The sequence below is a fragment of the Chlamydotis macqueenii genome, chromosome 19 (assembly GCF_036417535.1).
Source record: "Chlamydotis macqueenii isolate bChlMac1 chromosome 19, bChlMac1.mat, whole genome shotgun sequence".
Classification (NCBI taxonomy): domain Eukaryota; kingdom Metazoa; phylum Chordata; class Aves; order Otidiformes; family Otididae; genus Chlamydotis; species Chlamydotis macqueenii.
Genome location: NC_141574.1, coordinates 4,357,069 through 4,371,491, shown reverse-complemented (window position 1 = coordinate 4,371,491; position 14,423 = coordinate 4,357,069). Strand labels below are relative to the sequence as shown.

Sequence of the window (14,423 nt, the reverse complement as noted above, 5' to 3'; positions counted from 1 at the left end):
GAAATAAATTAGTTGTCTGTATAGAGGTTTCTCTTGCAGTAGATTTCATAACTTGCCATGTATTAATCATTGGTGAATCCTCAGGGGTTTTAGCCAAATAAAGCCTGTGAAATGTCACTGGAGAGTCATCCGCGTTTGAAACCAATTGTTTCTTTTGAGATGTAAAGAATGAGATTGCCGTGGGCTCATATCTGTACTTTGTTTTCCCCAAATCGGCCCCAGGGGCAGTTTTTGACTAAACTGTTGCAACAGGAGGTGTTTCTGCAGCTGAAGGTTGGCTTGTGGCACAGCTCCGACATTTACTGTGTTTAAGATCCTTGCAGCACCAGGTTTTTTTGGCTTTCAGCACTTTCTAGTCAGTTCGCTGGGGCTGCTGGCTTGGCTTATTCCCTTTTGCCAGTAGTGGAGAGCTATTTCCCCCGCCATACACACAGCTCCAGCACGGCCGGGCCTCCTCCACCCGGTGTGCCGGGCGTCCGGGCTCTGCAGGAGGGTCTCTGGCAGGGACGGCGAGGGCTCTGTCCCCGTTGCCCGCTGGAGGTCACTGTCACCACGGCGTTTGGGGAGCGGCTCTGCTGTCCAGGCAGGGCTCTGGGCTCTTCCTTTTGTGAGCTGAGGAGTAGCTGGGTTGCCCTGTGTCTCAGTTTCTCCATCTATAAAACAAAGTCACTGCTCTCCTCTTTGTAAAGTGCCAGACATGAGATAGTGTTGGGTATCACAGCCGGCGCGTGTCGCAGTAAAAGATTCTCCGTTTCACTTCTCTTCTTTTTTTTTTTTTTTCATGTTGTAGTCTTTGGCAAACATCGATGAAGTTGTGAACAAAATCAGATTGAAAATAAGGTAAATGTGGCTCCATTTCATTGCATCTCGGGTGGTAATCTGCTTGTTACCGAGGCTTCACAAATACAGCCTTTGCGCTGTAGCTGATGGGAATTATTGTGCTTAAAAGGCAAGGGTAAGGTCAGTCTGGAGTCCAGTAGTGGGACAGAGACAAAAATGACTCACTGTAATTATAATTCTTCTTTATAGTTTGCTCCTATTGCGTAATATTATTTTAGCTGATGGGTTGCAAAGTAGAGCTTTGAAAAAACAATGGACTAAGGATCACCAGGTGCCAAATTTTAGTACAGTTTGAAGGCTGAGAGAACAAACTATCTGGAAGATTTGGTTGCTGAAAATTTATTCTGTTTTTGAGGTCAAAATAGAAACTGTAAGACCTCTCATTTTGTATTTTTTTAAAGTTGTCATTATTGGTGCTAGAGTACAAAATAAATACTTAAATTTTCTGTGCAGTCTGGCATTGCCAACTTGAAATGATTGAGACAGCACTTCAATATGTGGGAAGTTGAATTGAAAACGGACAAAGGAAGACTGACGATATTGCTTAAGGGAAGAGAAACACAAGGAGCCCTGATTAAATTAGGAAACAAATTTTTATTTTTGCAACAGGAGTTTTAAATTATGTAAGATAGTGATGTCCTACAGAGAGAGAGGAAAAAATCAAGCCAGTTTAGCATTGATAGCACCAGCTTTTTTGTTTTAAATCAGTTCTGTAGTTCTCAAGGTTCCTGCAGCTCTTTGGGCCAGGCACATAGAGAATGAGTGTGACAGGGTAGATTCTTTTCCTCAGGAGGCTGGATGACAACATTCGAACGGTAGTGAGAGGACAGACCAACGTGGGACAGGATGGCAGGCAGGTATGTGCGTCTCCTCTCCGGTAACGCCAAGGGTTCGCGTCCTGCGATGCTGAATTGAGGAATGGCTCTGGCAGGCAGAAACCCGCTCTCATTGTTAGGGAGGTGTTTCTGCTGTCTCTTACGCTAACAACTTTGCGAGCTGCTCACTGAACAACTGTTGTAGCCTGCTTTCTGATCACCCTCCAAAGGGAAGTGAATGAGAAATTGATTTAAAAATCAAAAGCAAAAGCTGGATGGTTGCGGTTGCGCTGCTCTGAAGCTAATGATAAAATAAAAAAGATTTAATAGGTACAAGCACATCTGCTACCGAGATAGGATCAATAAGAGGATATTTAGCCTTTTAACTAGGTTGCTTGCTGAAGTAGCCTGAGCTGCTAGCGACTAAGCCTGATGACTGACTGCCAGTTCATCCTGCACGTCTTATTCAGCTGTCAGGTTTTCACTTGCCTGACAGATGTGTTTGCTCAGAGTACAGTATTGAACAGCACGGCCGGGGCTGCACTGAAACGGAGCTTGGTCCACCTGTGACCTGATTGTGAGGTGTCACCCAGTGCTGCTCTGATTCCTGTGTCTGTTCTGGTTGAAACCAGGATTGTTAATGTCTTGAATTATCGATCATGCAGCTTTCCTCGTTGTCAACATGGACTCATCTCTTTGATACCAGATTTAAGACTGGGTTGCTGGGATGGGATAGTCATTCCCGCACCAACACGGCTGGCTGCATTTTCCACTTCTTGCTGCAGTAGCCAGTCCTACCTCTGCCACAGAGTCTTGGCCCTGAGTGAATTTTTTAACTTCTCTGTGCCTTCCTATTGCTTTCAAAAACATGTGAGATGCTTCCCTCTCCTAGCAGAACTAGTTTAGTGTTTGCATTGTTCCCTGAGTACTGCTATTAAACTGGGATGTGCTTGGGATGTGGCATACCCAGGAGTGGTGCTGCCTGTAATCACTGGGTAGGGATGAGACAAGAAATGAATCAGGGAGCCAATTACAGAAACTGTGGAGGGAGTGGAAACCAGTGCAGTACTTGGAGAGTTTGGTGCGATTGGAGAGGTGGTGCTGTTGTAGCCTTTAGGCTCATTCGGGATGACAAATTCAGAGAAGACCGCAAAAAAGTGGGATCAAGAAGAGCTGTGGCTGAGAATTGCCTGGAGTGCCTCAGGACTTGCAGGTCCCAAGGATGAATGTGGTGAGAGATGAACAAAAGCAGTGCCGCGGTCAGCTGTGCTTGCAGGATAACAGAAGAGTCTCTGTGCTATGGAGATTCTGGAAGCTTTGTTTAGAGCTTTGCCTTGCGTCTGTGCTTTCTCACTCTTTAATCCCTTTGAAGTTCTCCAAAGCACGTATGGACAGACTTGGACATACCCTGCTCTGAAGTACCGGGGCGACAGATCTGTCTGTGCAGCACTTCATTCAGTTTGGTTGCAAAGGAACCAATTAAACTTCTGTCCAAGTAAAAACCTTCAAACATGCGTGTGTGTGTGTGTGTGGCGTGTCTGTGCAGGGTGTCTTTCAAGTGGCCTGGAGTTGAAGTTAATCACAAATATTCCTGGTTTTAGTTGTGAATTTTTCCATTTTCCTTCACTTTGCTGCTTTGCAAGGTGGAAGCAGGCTTCAAGACAAGACGCCGGAGCTTGCGTTTGCAGGGACTGCGTGGGCTAAGGCCAGGCACTTTCCCAGAAGCCTAACAGTTCTTTCTTACTTTGAGATCCTAACAAATACTGAAACCATTCAATTATTGAAAGTGTTTGTTCTCTGGGAAGAAAAACTGTTTGAATCTGAAATGCTGTGAGCATTTTCTTTCTGCATTTCTAAACCAAGTCCACCATTTCCCACTTGTGTTTGCATTTCATATGTGAACTGCTGGAACCAGGCTGTCAGAGCAGCAGAACTGGGCTGACTCTTGAAGTTTAAAGCAGTAGAGGAGCGTCGGCAAGCTCAGGCTTTGCGTGTTAGCTGATCGGAGGGACCTGCGGCAGAAGAGGTCATCTTACAGTGCTAGGGAATGCTCGAGTTGCATTTTAGTTTGAGGTGAAATTTTATATTTGCCTCCCCAGAACCAAACAGAGGGAACCTACAAGAAACGTTTGCTGTTCCTGTCAACCCCTGCTCTGCTGTCTCCGAGTAGCGTATCGTGTGTGCTAGCCGGGGGAGTAAGGCAGCCTTTTTCACGTGGCCGCCCTGTTGGTACTCAATTGTGGGGGTGAAAACCTTGCTTTTCACCTTCAGCCGCTTGTTCCTGTGTGAAGAATGCCTTTGTTCTACCGGCATTTTCTCAGTGGAACCAAGGACACTGAGAAATGTTAAGTTTTTGTAGAGCACGACGCCTGGTCTCTCCCACTTGGAGAGGAAGGTTTTAATTTTCCGATATGTGGTAGGAAATTGTTTTGGAAAAACTGAGAGCAAAGCCAGTGCTCTGCTAGGAAGGGAGTTGGTGCTACTGCAAGGGGCTTTTTTTCTTATATACCTTTTCTGGTAGTAGTTTGATCCCACAATAAAATTAGGTTTCTCCTGATTGTCTGTTCCTATTAAATGTGTAGGATATTTGTATCCTCAAGACCAATATTTCCCTGCAGAATTTGATTGAAGCATACATGTGGATAGATAGCGTCATCTTGTGAACGTCTCCGTTAGGAAGCCCAGGCTGAAGATCTTTATTGGATTTTGTCACACTAACCACAACGGCAAACCACGCTTGGTTAATAAAGAAACAGTTGGCAACTGGCTTTTGCAATAGGTTTGAAACAAAGTTTAATACAAAGTTTAATGATAAAGTTTATTCAGATACTTTCTCCCACTTGTAACGCTTTCTTACCATACAAGGTGTCTGTAGCCTGTAGTATGCAGTACGTGCAGCAGACAAGCTTTTGAAAACACCGTTCCTGTCTTTTGACATATTTCCATCCCTTGAGACACTGACACCCAAGAGGAACGATGCAATCTGTCGCGTCCTTGAAAGTGCATCCTGTAAATAAAAATGCATATGAACTCTGATGCTGTAGCTGCTTGAATTTCAGCTCAGGATCCTGTGTATTTATTGCAGGATTGGACCTGGAAGGTGTTTTACGAAAGCCTTTTTTCTTCGGTTGTATTCTCTCCTAACAATTCCTGATGCAAACTGTAATCAGCATTTGCCTGCGTGTGTGGTGTCAGAGCTAGAGGAGCTATTCTTGTCTGCAGAGTAAATAATAGTTTTCATAAACATCCTTTCCATTTCTGACTTCCTTCCAAAGGAAACATAAACCTCAGATGCAGTAGTAGAAGAAAAAAAAGCTCTTGTTTAAGTGAGGGCAAGGCGGGAGGGGGTTCCCTGCTGAGCGCTTGCCGGTGTCAGCTGAGCCTTGGGTTTGCGCGGGGAGGCTGAGCTGTGCAGGTGAGCCGCTGCCGCCGCCGCTGCCCTTGCAGGCGAGGGAGTGCTGTGTGCCGTGGGTGCAGGAGCTGATTCAGGAGGTTCAGCTTTGGCCTTTCCATCTCCTGTCAGCTTTGATTGCCCAACAAGGGGTTAGTAATCTCGCGTAGGCTGTTGCTCCAAGCACTGCCCAAATCGGTGCAGCCTGGGACCCGCCATCAAACTGTGTAATTTTTTTTTTTTTTTTTTTTTTGGCAGTATGTTTGCAGACAAGTGATACCTAGAAGACAAATGAAAGGTGTCTTGCTTTCTCTTTACCAGCTGAGCCCAGCAAAGCAGCTTTCCCTCCCGTCTGGAGGAGCAGTGCTGTACTGAGCCTTGTTGAGAGCTGCATCTTCGCAGCCGTCCAGGAGAGGGGAGCCCAGCCTTGCTTTTGAGATCAGGGTAGCATTTTGCTGATCATTGATGGTGAGGGAGTGCTGCCAGTGGAGGTGTGTTTACATAGTGCTGCGTGATATTTTCCCAGTTAGAGCAGTCTAAATCCCAGTCGGGCCCAGTGGGGGATATGCAGTACACAGCTATGGAAGTGTGCTCTCCGTGCTCCTTAAAGAAAAGGAGACCTTAGGGGCAGCAAGTTCAAAATCCTAACGGCAGATCCAGCCACTGTCCTCGCTGTGCTGGAGTCTCCTGTCCTGTCTGGCTGGCGGTGTGGCCGTGGTAATGATGGGGATAACAGCTGTGTCCTCCACCTGGGTGCTGAGATGATTGAGCAGGTCTTTGAGATGACTTGTAGCTAGGAAAAGGATGCAGGAGTAGCTTTTTATAGTCAGTCTTTAACTTTTAAACTGTTTCCCAAAGAGTCTTGATCACATACACATGTTCCTATAAAATAGCATTTGGGTGTTTGAAAAAGCAGATTCTAAATCTGAACAGAAAGTCGATCAAATAGATGTGGCCCCAAAAGAGTTATTTAAACTGCTCTGAAGACAGGAATGCTCCCTTCTCCACAAAGTGTAACGTTTCCCAGTTCAAAGCATCTGCCTTTTTGAAATTTTGCCCTAGAATTTCCTCCAAATGCAAAAGCCTTAAAATAGTCTGGCTCATTTGGCTTCCCCTTCCTGGTGCGTTATTTCAGTAAAATCTGTAGACAATATCATGAACTTCAGAAATTGTCTCACTAATGATCCTTTTATGGGAGGAAACAACAGTTGTGGGTGGAACATTCCTCTGCAGGGCGTAACAAAATTTTCCTTGGGAGTCCCAGACTTGGGCTATTTTGGATGCCTTGGGAGAGGCTGGGAATGCAGGAGCTGCTGTGGTTCAGTTGTAACGATAGGCGGCTCAAGCTGCGCCTGCACTTTCTGGGGAGCCAGCGCTATCCAATTTTTTTTTTTTTTCCCTCTGCAAAGTTTTTCTCAGAGCTGCTGCTGAGCTGGAGTCTGGGCTGACCTTGCTAAGAGCTGCAGTCCGGTTGTGGCATAATTTCCTCTCTGCCCTGGGGTGTAGTATAAAAAGTTCCCATAGATTTTTCCACTGACCGTTTAACACACTCTGTACAGTTTTATTTGTCACTCTTTAGTTGTGTTTATTGCTAAACCTTCTGCATGAGCTGGCTGTAATTTTTTTGACAGTTGCTGACATGCCTTTACTGGTTGGTTGGCTGAGGGTGCTTCACCTATCAGACTTTTGTCCTTGTAATCAAGTAGCCTCTGCATTTTCAGTCCAGTTTAACCCTTGGTGGTATCTGTGCAGCCAGGATGTGGGTGCCCGGGTCAGTAAAGCTGAGGCAGCTTCATAGGACATCTATTTTGGAAAGAGTCAAGAATTCCAAAGGAATCCAAAGATCCACAATGGATTAGTGGTTTATAATTTGAATTTTTTAAAAAATTATTTCTTTCTGTTATATCTGGTGTGTCTTTCCCTTCCTGCTCTGGGCACGCATGCATAACGCAAATGACTGAAGTTAAATGAGTAAAGACTCTGTTTTAAATAAAAGCTTACTTTATCCCTTCGTGTCTCTTACTGTATTAGGATCTGGCTCAATTAGTGCTAGAACCAAATTAAGTGTTAATTAGAAGAGAAAATGGATGTGTTCTGGGCTGGGAAAAGCCTTACATATTTCTCACAGCTGAAGATACTGGTTGATAACTTGGATTGCTTTGCTTGGCTCCCGCTTCTTTGCTTTGCTCCGTGAGAACAGTAATATACTTTTTTTTTTTTTCTTTTTTTCATGACTACAGCAGTGCAAGAAAAGAGATGGCAGTTGCTGTGGTTAAAGAACAGAACTGTATGCTTGCTGCCCAGCCTGAACCCAGCACAGCAGCACACGGTTCAATTAGCCATCCCGTCCTTTGGTAATCAACGCTGGCCTTTCTCCTTGCATGTAAAAATAAACATCTGGGCACTGCAGCTGTGGGGAGGCTCAGACTCCCTGCCCTGCGCTGCCCTGTGCTGTGTGCTGCAGTGCCTGGCAGTGTGTAAGCCTGTGGAAGGAGGAGGATGTGTCTGGCACGGAAAAATGCCCACAGCTTATTGGGTTGGACAAGGTCGTAGATGGAAGTATGTGAAATACTTTTTTTTTTTTTTTTTTTTCTCCCCTCCTATAAATAGAGATCAGGAATTGCTTTGCAGAATCAATACAGGGGGGAAGAGAGAGATGAAGATGGACGATGAGCAGAAGAGAACGTTGCAGGTGCTGGATGTGGCAGAGAGGAGGGCATTGGGGAGTACGGTGCTCCCCTGCTGATGGGGTCGTCCCGGCTGCTGGAGTGCCCGCTCAGCTAGCGGTGTCCTGAGTTACGGGGCAGCTGGCAGATGGTGTCACTGGAGCCAGTGGCTTGTCCTCTCCTCAGCGCTGCGAGTGCTGGGTTACAGGCGGTGTCAGCCTGGCAGGCAGGGAGGAGGTTTTGTGCCCTGTTTGCATAAACATGCTTAATAAGCAGCGCTGTTGCTCCAGCCTCTCCTCTTACCTCCACCTGTTTGTGTGGAGGTGGCTTTTTTGACTGCAGGTTGTGTTTCATGCTAAACCAAGGCAGTCAGTGCTTTCACATCTCCTACCACAGGTGCTTTCATTTGATTTTAAAATTGTATTTATTTAAATATACGCTCACTTCCAGACATCAAATTGTGCACTGCTTCCTTGGCTGCAGTGCCTGGGTTCGGCTCACGTGGTTGGCGCTGATGTGCCTCTGCTCCTGGGACAGCGTCGACTGCCCCTGCCTGAGCCCTTAGAGCAGACGAGGAAAATCTTAATAACTAATTAAGTCTAAGTCTATAAAATATTTAGGGTCTTTTTTTTGTGTCACAGTCCTTGATGTTGTAGGCACCAGCTTTCAATTATGTTCATTCTCTCCTGCATGGCTAAGCTTTATCTCCTGTTTTTGTGATGAATGGGTCATTGTTCTGAAATATGAACAGACCAGTGTTAGATTTCAGTATGTGAATGGACGAGGGTTAAGTAGTGTGTCTTAAACTGTGTAATTTTATATATATTTAAAAAAAAAAAAAAAAAGTCATGCCACAGGATCTGTAAGACTCCAGTTGAGTAGTTAAAGTCCCAGAATATTCTTTTGTAACCAATGAATAATAAACAGAAGTTGAGCTGCCAAAACGAATCAAAAGTGAGTTTCATTTAGAGTCATTCCCCTAGTGAATTCTGACAGTTGGACAACGTCCTTCCCATCTAAGAGACACGGTGAGCTTTTTCTAGCCTAGAACATGTTTATTGAGAAGGGTTTCAGGTGAATGGCATGCCAGGATGAAATAGTGCTGTTTATTATCCTTCTGGCTACTGGCCACGAAGACTGGCACCTGCAGCTGTACGAAGAGGTCAGGCGTGACTTCTGCCATCTGCTGCAAAGCCTGGTTCAGGGCAGAAGCAGGTCCGAGCTCGACCTTGCCTTGCGCTTCTGCGTGGAGAGGCGGCGGACGCACCCTGTCGCTGTCCTGCCGCCCGAGGCTGGAAACAGGCTCGCGTTTTGTGCTGGCAAAAGGCATGCTCTCTTGCTGGTGGGGTTGAAGGCAGTGCAAGTTGCAAAATAAGACTAGGCTGTTCCACAGCCAGCGCTCTCTGGGTTTGATGCCAACAAAGCGAGGAGCCCAGCCTGAAAATAGAAATCCTGACAACAGGCAGGAGCTCTTTTTCTTACTGTGGATCTAATTTTTTTTTTTTCCTTCCTTTCTTTTTTTTTTTTTTGTTGTCTCACATTTTCGGTGCATGGTAATGTTTATTCCAGCTGTGCTGCTTCTGTGCTTACGGCAGGTGAACTGTCAGCATTTCCACTTAGAAATCCTCACTTGTAGAGTTAATGGTGTGGTTGTCCGTTCCCTCCACCTGTATTTTGCCTTTAAGGTCTCAACCTGGACACAAATTCATCTTGCAAAATCTGATGCAACTCGAGTGGCTGCTAAACTTGCCCCCCACGTAAGTCAAGCGTGGCTCTGATATTGCAAATGTGACCGAAATACTGCCTGCAGTGTGCAAACTCATCACCAGACAAATAACTGAAATCCATCGGTTGTTTTCAGATTTCCTAGGGAAATTCAGCGTGCAGTGCTCCCGATCGAACAAAACAGGCGGCTCGGTGCTGGAGCGGAGGGTGAGCTAAGGAGCGAGTGTGCATCACTGCCTCCGGCAGCCGAGGGCCGTGGGTTATTTGGTGATTTGGCGCTGGAGGAGAGGCCCTGCAAGGCGAGGGGTGTCGCGGGAATGGGGAGGTGCAGTGAACAACTGCAGTCAGCGCGTGGACAGAAATGATGTGGAGGGCAGAGACTCACAGCTTTGCTGTTCTGAGGTAAAGAGGAGCAATAAAGGAAATAATAAGGGTTTGCATGGCAGAGTTTTTCCTGGGTGATAAGTGTTTGACGTGTTGAGCTGGGTGTAGGGGAAGGCTGTGGCCATTCACCTGCCAGCACTGAGCTGCGTGATGAAGCTGTAGCAACCCTCCCTGAGGTCTGAGCGTGATGAAGCTAGAGGGTTGTGCAACTCACACAATTAACGTTTAAACGGCCGCGTCGCTCTGTGCAGGTTACATGCATGATTGTAAAACCCGTGTAAAATTACTCACCAGAGCAAGACCACTAAAACCACTGTCGCTCACAGCACACCACCGCTTTTCTTTGTGGTGCGGGCTCCGTGTGCAGGGCTGGGTGATGCCATAAAAAATGACAGCGGAGAAGGGTGTTGGACTAGCACAGGAGTTGAAGTGCAAGGTTTCAGCCAGCACAACCTGGAAATCGCCTCTTGCTTCACCCCCTGTGTCTGTCAGCGTTTGTGCAGCTATTCAGAACGTGGGGTTTCATTTCTAAGCCTGATTTGGGGGGGTTAAGTGCAGGGGCAATAGCAGCAATTTTCAGCTTGGTGCAGCGTTGGACGTAATCTGCTTTGTTGATTTGAAGTGTCCTGTGCTGCCTTAGTGGTTAGGACTGGAGCTGATGACAGAAGACTCCATTCTTTAGTGACAATCGTAGCAGTTATGTGGAATTTGATGAATTCCTACGGTAGAACTCTGCTAAAATCAAAACCAAGTGTGAGAAGCCTTTCAGGTTTGTCTGCTTGATGAAACGAGCTGGCATGGCTGTGATGCAATGTCATCCTGCTCTGAGGGACAAGCCCTCTTGGCTTCAGCTGCAGAGGTTTATCCCTAGCTGTAAAACTTAAGGGTTTTCTCTAAAATGAAATCAGGCTGAGAATCAAAGTGTGTTTCCACCCTTTCTCAATCTGGAGGGACTCATTTGTGTGAGGCTTTAGCGGCAGAAATCATTAGGCTGGTCACAGTGTGCAGGGGTTTCTTTGAAATCTCTGCAGTTGAGGCTCCTTGGAGAATTGGGGATGGGAACTTATTTTTAGTCACGGTCTAGATTTTCATTGATCTGGGTTGTAAGCGTGGCAGCAAATGAAAGAAGCATTTCTGTGTCCGAGAGCGGGGACCGATCCAGGAGCGTTAAATTCTCAGCATCCTGACCACAGCCCAATTTGTAACATTAAAAATACATTTGGATGCTGTGAGTTTGGCAGATGTGTCAAGTGTCCATAAAATACTTTGCAGAGGGCAGCTTTCTGATGTGAGTAATAACATCCAATTGAAATGTATATTGGCTGGAATCAAATAAAAGTAGCACGTTTCTAGCACAACACCAGTGAGCATATGGAAGCTGTCGAGGTATTTTAATCATTACTGGGGGCAGAACAGTGTTAATTCAATTAGTCCCTGGGCTCAGAGTTTCCTAAGCAAGCAAACTTACTTTGAAAATTCCCTTTTTCCCCAGTTAAGCGATGTTTTGTAGGAACATGCGGGCCTCTCGATTCCTGTTTGCGCATTTCCTAGTGCTCCAGTATTTGCTTGCACAAGATTCCTGACAGGATGAATGAAGAGGTATTTAGAAATCCACACACCCACTAACGAGACGGCGCTGCCTGATGGGAGCGGTGACAGCTCTGTCCCTGGGCTGGGGAGGAAGGAGGAGGCTGTGTCCATCTGCAGCGGCTGTGGGGATTCGGAGAGACCGACTGGGATCCACTGAACTGGATTTTTGGCTTGAGTATTGTTGCTGATGCTGCTTTTGGGTGTGTTAATGTCAGTTATGGTACTGTGAAGCACTGGAACATAACCCTTTAAAGAACACATCAGTTCAAAATCGAATGAATTGGATGTGGTCTTGTCACACATCTCACTTCGGTTGTTTTCTTTCCTCATTTTGCTGCTTGGAAGATCTCATGTGCAAAGGTGACACAAAGGATGATGTGCAGGCTGACTGTAGAAGTTGTTTGGAGTAATACCAAGTAAAGCTGGTTTTTAGGCAGTCTTTTTCTTAGTTGTTCGTGGTTTAACTTTGCTCCCTATTGTTTTGTACTGGTGTGTTTGGGCTCTTTTCCTGTTGCATCTCAAGGTGAGGAAGATTGAAGATCTGTAGCTGATTCAAGTGCTATGTTTTTCCCTCTGGCTTTGGAGAATTTGATGAAAGCTCGTGTAGCTCACTGCCCAGCTTACCTGGGTTCTGGCTGTGCTATGGAGTCAGGTCTTCCAAATCCCACCTGTGGCTTCTCGATCTCCTGCATTTCATCTCTGCTGTTAACACAAAAGCAGGAGAGCTTCCTCTGCTGCGTAAACTTGCGCGGGGGCAGAGGATCAGACACGCTACACCGGAGAAGGAGGAAAGTGGTACGTGGCCGAAGCCCATCCTGTATTGAGCACTCCATCTAGGGTCTGTCACTGGTCCTGTCCTCTTTGCTAAATTTACTGTTGTCACAGCAGCTGGGGACAAACGTTACGGAAAAAGCCTCCAAGAAGCCACGGCTGTGATTCAGGCACTGCTGACCCCGATGGCTCTGCCTCTCTCGGGCAGCCGAGCCCTGTCCGTGCCGTGTTTCTCAGCCGGTGCCTGGCGTTCAGGGACCTCAGAGGTTGCATAAAGTTTAATAAATAATGCTGATGGGTTAATTGTAGCTTGCAGGCTCAGCTGTTGATGAGAGTCATATGGTGTTTTTCTAGTACCTCGCAACCTTAATTTCAACATCCTTGTTTCACATAACCACAACAGATTATGTATCCAGTCTCTTTATTTATTTGTGGTCCTCTGCCCCTGAAATGAACTCCTGGTGTAGGAAAGGAAACACAGTAACTTAACTTTTGTACGCTGTTTGGGGGTGTGTACATTTACATGTTTCCCAGTAGCACTGGTGAGGAAACCAATAAATCAGTGATGCAAGGTGAACCCTGCGTCAAGGCACAGATGTAAGAGCACTGGATGTCGTTCGTCGTGTAAGCCAGTTATGCTGGAGTAACAGCAATTCCTAGTCTCTTTATATTGTTTTGGTTCTAGAATTTCTGTCCAAAATGAATTGACTATTAATAAAATAACAAAAGCAGTAAGAAAATGCTTTTAAAATTCACGATTCACTGTCTTAACAGGAGCAGGGTGTGAAGGGAAATGCATACAGCATGGTCTTTGACGTGGCTGTGGTTTCCCCTCTCCCATTTTACAGGTGAAAGAATAATCGTTAGATAAACTTCTATATTACACCTTGAACAATTAGACTGCTTTCAGGGCCTAGATGTTGGTTTATTATCCCTTAATAATGAACACCATTTGTCAAATATGAGGTGTTTTCTTAAAATTAAGTTTGTATTTCCTTGGTTTTGCTCTTTGCCGTACTCTCTTTGCAGCGGGCAGGGAGGTGAAGGCTTTCTCCGTTATTGGTTGCTATTCTGTAGTTCCTTCCTCTACGTGCAGTATTTTAGTTTCAGATGCTGCACGTGGACTGTTGTGACCACAAAGGTTTCATTGGTTTCTTTAAAAAGGATCATAAGACAGTTTAATTGTAGGCTTTTTGCAAGAAGTAACACATCTAATTTGGTTCTGAACTTCCCAGCGGATCTACCTGACAGTCCCCTCCTGACTTAAGCAAATCTTATCTATGTTTGAAGAACTATTTTCATCTGTAAGTGTAAATTATATGAAAATGAAGCATGTCGATGAATTAGTGTATTCTGACTCAAATAAGGAGTGTGCAGCTCTTTTTTTATAAAAGCAGCTGAAGATTTAAGCCATAATGGCTAAGTAGGTATTTGGAAGCAAGTTTTAAGAAGTGAAACGAGGGTTTATGAGTAATTCTGACTTGCTCAAGTCTGTTAAGCTTGCTGTTGAGTTCTCTGTGTATTTGCTTTTTATTTTTTTTTTTTTTAACAGTTATGGAAACGTAACCCCTTCGCTAAGATGCAGTACGGAACTTGAACAGAGCGGCAGCTGCTGTTCAGTCTCTCCCCCACGTCCCAGCCGTGTTATTTTTCACAGCAGCAGGAGACCGCCATTCTTTAATTCATCAGAGCAGGCAGAGCACATGTTGTCTCGTTTGTGTTTTTCCAGAGTCTGTAAGGAGGTAAAAGCTACAAGTGTCAGGACCAGGTGATGACACCCGTTCACCTTATTTTTGGCAGGTTTAAGTGTACGAGAACAGAATCCCATTTTACTTTGGTCGGTGTTGCGGGGGCAGTTTTCAGGTGGGGAGTTTGCCCATCACTACGTGCACTGGTTTCCTCCGAGTGCAGAGCGGTGCGCCGCAGGAACATGTTCTTCAGGTGTAAACCAGTTTCCTGTAATAGTCTCTGCTGGTTTTTGTCACAATATTAATAAATAGCACTGTGACCTGGTAGAGAAGTAGACTGAGTGTGGTTTCTTAACAGTGAGCAAAAGAGAAACTGCTGATATGTGGGCAGCTAGAAATCCCTGGGCCGTTATCTGAGGATGAATTACGGGCAGTAACTTTGGAAAAGGTCCCTGTGTATAGTAGATTATATTCTGTCTCATGAGGCAAACGGGTAAGACGGTTTTCTCTTTGTGGATAGGGATTTTAATGAAAAACCTGTAAGACCTGGGAA

The 14,423-nt window shown here is 45.6% G+C and overlaps 1 protein-coding gene across 2 annotated transcripts in view; it reads left to right on the top strand.

The window, feature by feature from the left end:
• VPS53 (VPS53 subunit of GARP complex) overlaps positions 1–14,423 on the top strand; it is a 67,203-nt gene that overhangs the window by 3,133 nt on the left and 49,647 nt on the right. For both annotated transcript variants that reach the window (XM_086763400.1, XM_086763399.1), the window contains exons 3-4: positions 791–840; positions 1,631–1,697. In XM_086763400.1, coding sequence (XP_086619526.1) covers positions 791–840; positions 1,631–1,697 — 117 coding nt within the window. The remainder of the gene's footprint in view (positions 1–790; positions 841–1,630; positions 1,698–14,423) is intronic.